At 50.7% G+C, this 4910-nt stretch overlaps 1 protein-coding gene across 1 annotated transcript in view; it reads right to left on the minus strand.

Annotated features, from left to right (window-relative positions):
- Window positions 1-4910, minus strand: part of SLC25A20 (solute carrier family 25 member 20) — a 24482-nt gene that overhangs the window by 10970 nt on the left and 8602 nt on the right. The window contains exons 3-4 of the mRNA XM_004703974.2: window positions 3102-3229; window positions 274-364 (exon numbers count right to left, since the gene is read on the minus strand). Coding sequence (XP_004704031.1) covers window positions 274-364; window positions 3102-3229 — 219 coding nt within the window. The remainder of the gene's footprint in view (window positions 1-273; window positions 365-3101; window positions 3230-4910) is intronic.

Here is a 4910-nt window from a genome sequence, read left to right on the forward strand (position 1 = left end):
CCTGATGAGACAGGACTTACCTTTCAGGGTTCCTGAAGTGGCTGCTAACAAGGCCTGTGAAGCCTGGCCTGGCAGGTCATCAGTGTGCTTTTTGACTGGTTTGCTACAATGTCCCGATTTTCTCGGTTTTACCATGATTGCCACCAGGTTCCTGAAAATCTTTAAACTCTTTTGCACACCTGACCTGATGTCTTTTTAAAACAGTGACAGGAGGTAAAAATCCACAGTAAATCGCCCATGCCAGCCACCTTTCCACCCAAATCACGCCCGTACCTGTAATAAGCACTTGATCCGCTCTCCTGGGGTCATGATTCCTGTTGTGAACACGCCGGATAACATGCCGGCTGCAAACAGCTGGGGGTAGCTGCGTCGAAAACAAAAACCTGTGACTAACGACGCAGGACAGTGACAACTTCCCCAGAAAAAAGGGTAGACGTCACCCCAAGCAGCGTTCTATGTGCACTCAGAAGGAGCTCTGGCAGTGCAGTGGGGAAGCACTGGACTTACAGTCAGCAGTTTGAACCCACCAGCCGCTCCGGGGGAGCAAGACCTGGAGGTCTGCCCCTCCGATGGGGATTCTGGCTGAGGAGGCCCTAAGGGTCAGCTCTACTGTCCTACAGGGTCACTGTGAGGCAGAAGGGATAAGGAATGTGCTAGGAGATGCTGAGAAAGGCCCAGATAGGGATCTCCGCTGGGCCTACTGGTCACAGGTTACCCAGGTAGGCATGCTGGATCCTCTGCTGGGCACAATTCCAACCCCCCCCACCCCAGTAACTAGAGACAGGGGGCCTCACGCTGGTGCCCGCAGAAGGAGCCATGCCGAGTATCCCAACGAGTCTGAGGCTCCCAGCATCTATCTGGCACTGCCATCTATGCCGCCTCTGGGACCTCCTTTTCTTTGGGATCAGCAATACCAGCATTGTTGGGAGACACTGGCACAAGGCTATGATGAACAGCATCTCCACAGTTCTCACAACTTAGCAAAGACTCCAAAAACTTTTCCTCCTGGTCTGTGCCTCAGGCCCCTCCTGATTCCAAGCCCCATAGGCTGGCTTTTCTCCAAAACAAGAAACCTCGGTCTTGATAAACTGAAGAACATGGCTGCAAATCCTTTCCTCCAGGCAGGCACCACCCGTCTCAGCAGCCCTGATTTTTCCGAGAATTGACCTGACCCCCGCCAGGGGTTGCGGCTCTACCCCAGATGCATTATTCCCAAACATAAACTGACTGTTTCAGAGCCAGGAGACTTGCCTTCATCCACTGGCTCCTGAGCAGTCTTGTCTCACATTGCTGTCCCCCAGGGGAACCTTCCTCCCATGAGACTAATGTGCCTGTTCTTCCTCCAAGGCCCAGAGGGCCAGACCCTAGGCTGAGCACGGCTCCAAATCCAGGGACTGCGGGTTGTCTCTGGGAAGGGGTCTCTGTGTGCACATATTCTGGAACTGCCTGGTTCAGTCTGCCACTGGCACAGGGAGGAACCTGTGAGCGCTGGGCCTTCCTGGGCTTCTATTTCACCATGTCCAGATCTGGTAATGCTATTCCCACATCACCCCAATGTGCCAGGGCCGGCAGGATTATGGGGATGGGACCCCTGAGCATCAATCCTGTTTCTCGGGGAATTGGCGTGGCTGCACAAACACTTCACCCATAGGCCAACAAAGTCCCACAATGACCCTGCTGGGGGCCCTCAGGCATGGCTCTGCTACAGCTGGGAGTCAGCACTTAGAGAAGCTATGCGTCCAGGGGTCATTTGGATTACCTTCTGCTAACACAGTTTCAGAGGTACCCTTCACACACACTTGGGCCATCTGTGTCTGTTTACTGAAGCTGGGCACATTTAGAGGGGCCGAAGGACTCCAGGAAGAGTTTCATGTTTCAAGAGCCTCTAGCTACATCTTAACACTCTCCTTAAGGAGCCCTAGCTAATGGCCTTGCCATCGGCATTGGACCACTAACCACAAAGTTGGCAGTTCAAATCCACCGGCCACTCCATGGGAGTGAAATGAGGCTGCCTGAACCTGTATAGATTTACAGCCTCAGAAACTCTGCAGAGGGTCGCTGTGAATTGGAATTGGGTAGATTCTTTCTCACTCAACCTGCTGTGTCCAGGAGTGGCCACAGAAGCCAACCACACGGCAGCCTGGGCTTCGCCCCTCTAGTTCCTGGATCCCAAGCCTGGCCAGCTCCTGTGCTACCTGCAGCCCCTCCCAGGGGCTGTCACCTGGCTCGGCTCAGACTTGGGGCACCTTGGCATGGGATGTTTCTGCTCAGAATTCCCCTGCATCCAGAGATGTCCACGATGTTCTCATGAAAGACTTTGTCAATTCTGCGCTGAAATGCTAACCCAACTGCCTCTTTGCACACAAATCCAACTTCTCAAAGTTCATGAAAAGAAAGCACCCTCACCTACTTCCCTTTAACAGAGAAACTAATGACTGGAATAAGTTACCATCACATTACAATCATGTCCTAAAAATGAAGCAAAACACCCTTCTGTCAACCAGGTGATGGAAATGATGGTGTTCCCGCAGGCGTGGCGTGGCAGCAGCACCAGGTGCTGCTCGCGGCTCCCTGCCGCACAGTTCAGCCTTCCAAAGTTCCAACAGCCCTGTAGGGTGAGCAGGACCAATATTCCCAGAAGAAACTGTGACAATGGGCAGGGGGATGGAAACAGTCTGGTGGTGGTTTGTTTGACCCCTTTTTAAGTCCCAAAGGAGACTAGTTGCATAGTGCTTACTCACTGGGCTGCTAACCACAAGGTCTGTAGGTCGAAACTACCGGTCAGCTCTGAGGGGGGAAAGTTGAGGCTTTCTATTCCCGTGAACAGTTATAATCTCGGAAACTCACAGGGGCAGCTCTACCCTTCCCTGTAGGGTTGAGATGAGTCAGAATTGACTCAATGGCAGTGAGTTTGGTTTGGTTTGGTTTGGTTTACGTCACGGGCAAAGGAAATTAGGGTACCTCCCTCATAGGGCACTCCCTGCACAGGGACACAAGAGCAGAGAGAACAGCTCTTGCATGTCTGCCAAGCCTCTTTCCTGTGGCTCACATCACACCCTCCGGCAGAACAGCACCGAGAGCTCGGGGACTGGAGTACTCACCTGAGCACATCCTCCGGCGATCTCTGCTGCAGTCTCTTTCCCAAACCATATCCAAAGAAGCACACAGCAAACATGGGAGTGACGCCAACCAAGGGGGCGGCCATGCCCCGATACAGTCCAGTGATGCCCTGCAAAGAATCGCTGAAACAGGAGCTGTTTACAGACACCAGCACCCCTGACGCCACTGCGACAGGGAGCAGCAGCTTCTAACCTGCAGCGTCTTCCTTCGCTCCTCCAAGTGGGAGAGCTTTCAAATGAAAGAAAACCCCAAATTTCTCAGGAATAATTTTCCTTTTATGGGAATCTGGTGTGGTGGGTTACGCAGTGGGTTAACCGCAAGGTCAGTAGTTTGATCCCCCAGCCACTCCAGGGAAGGAAAATGAGGCTTTTTGCTCCCATGAAGATTTACTTACCACCTCTGCTCTGTCCTATAGGGGTGCTAGGGGCTCAGTGCCAGTGGGTGGGTACACTACTGGAAGGAGTAGAAAGAGGCCACAGGCCGCTACAAGGCAGCCTACACCTCTATACTCTCTCACCCTGAACGTCTCCATCTAGAAATATATTCTGAGGAAACAGTCACTGAAGCTGAAAGAAAAGACATCAGGCATGTACTGTGTAAGCGGAAAAAAGATAAGATGAACCAGAAAGCCCTCAACAGGAGACAAAGTACAGAAAGTGCATTAATGGTGGCTACCACACAGTCATAAAACCACCTTGGAACCAGGGAAGCTACAAAACTGGCTATGTGATCTAATCTCCTGGGGGTGAAGCTACAGATGTTCAGGAAAGTTTCTGCCTTTTCCACATTAGCATGTTATCTACATTATCAAGACATGTGATTTTTATTATTAAAAATATTAATAAAAGAATATAAAATAAAAATAGTATTTTTATTATTAATAAAAGAAAAGAATATTAGGGTTGCCCATCAATTTTAACCAGTAGTGACTGATGAAGAAAGCAACTATGTGTTAGCCAATAAATAATTATATAGGGAGATAGATGGTAACCCAACTAAATAAGGCAAGGCCATGGGCAATCTGAGTCAAGAGGAGCCCAGGCATTCACCCCAACAGAGGTGAAGGGGCTTGCCAAGATGCCACGGGCCCTTAAATAGCCTGGGAAGCAGCAGGTCCAGAGAAGAGCAGGATGATGGGGGACTTCAGGAGGGGCAATGCCAGGACCAAGAGAGAGGACAAAGCAACACACACTAGAACAATAGACTCCAGCTCTGTGGGCAGAGAAAAACCAACGGAGAGGGATCACACAGAGCCACCAGGGTGCAGGATGGCCAAAAGTAGCAAGTAAAACCAAGTGACATTGGCATCTTCCCCAGGAAAAACAAAACGCAGCACAGGAAATGAAATGCACATCCTAGTCCATTATTTGGTAAAATGTATGTGGGGGTGTGTGTGTAGGATGTACAGAATTATAACCATGAAGTCAGTGAGATGGAGTGAACTATAAAATGAGATTTACGCAGGCCTGTCTGGATAGGACAGGCTGGATGAACAATCTGGAGGAGAAAACAAGGGGACTGACAGTTCCGGGGGGACATGGGAGAGGAGGAGGTGGGGGGGAAGGGAAGAGGTGTTAACAAACCCAGGGACAAGGGAACAACAAGCGATCCAAATTGATGGGGAGGTGGGTGTGGGAAACCTGGTAGGGCATGATAAAGAGGAATGTAACAAAGAGGAAGTGCTGATGGGGACGGAGCATGATAGTGGGACAGGAGGAGAATCAAGGGAAATAGAGGAAAGAGCTGGGAGGAAAAGGGCATTTATAGAGGTCTAGATAAAGACATGTACA

The sequence above is a fragment of the Echinops telfairi genome, unplaced genomic scaffold, assembly GCF_000313985.2.
Source record: "Echinops telfairi isolate 266 unplaced genomic scaffold, ASM31398v2 ScPeMD7_7420;HRSCAF=8458, whole genome shotgun sequence".
NCBI classification, from domain to species: Eukaryota; Metazoa; Chordata; class Mammalia; order Afrosoricida; family Tenrecidae; genus Echinops; species Echinops telfairi.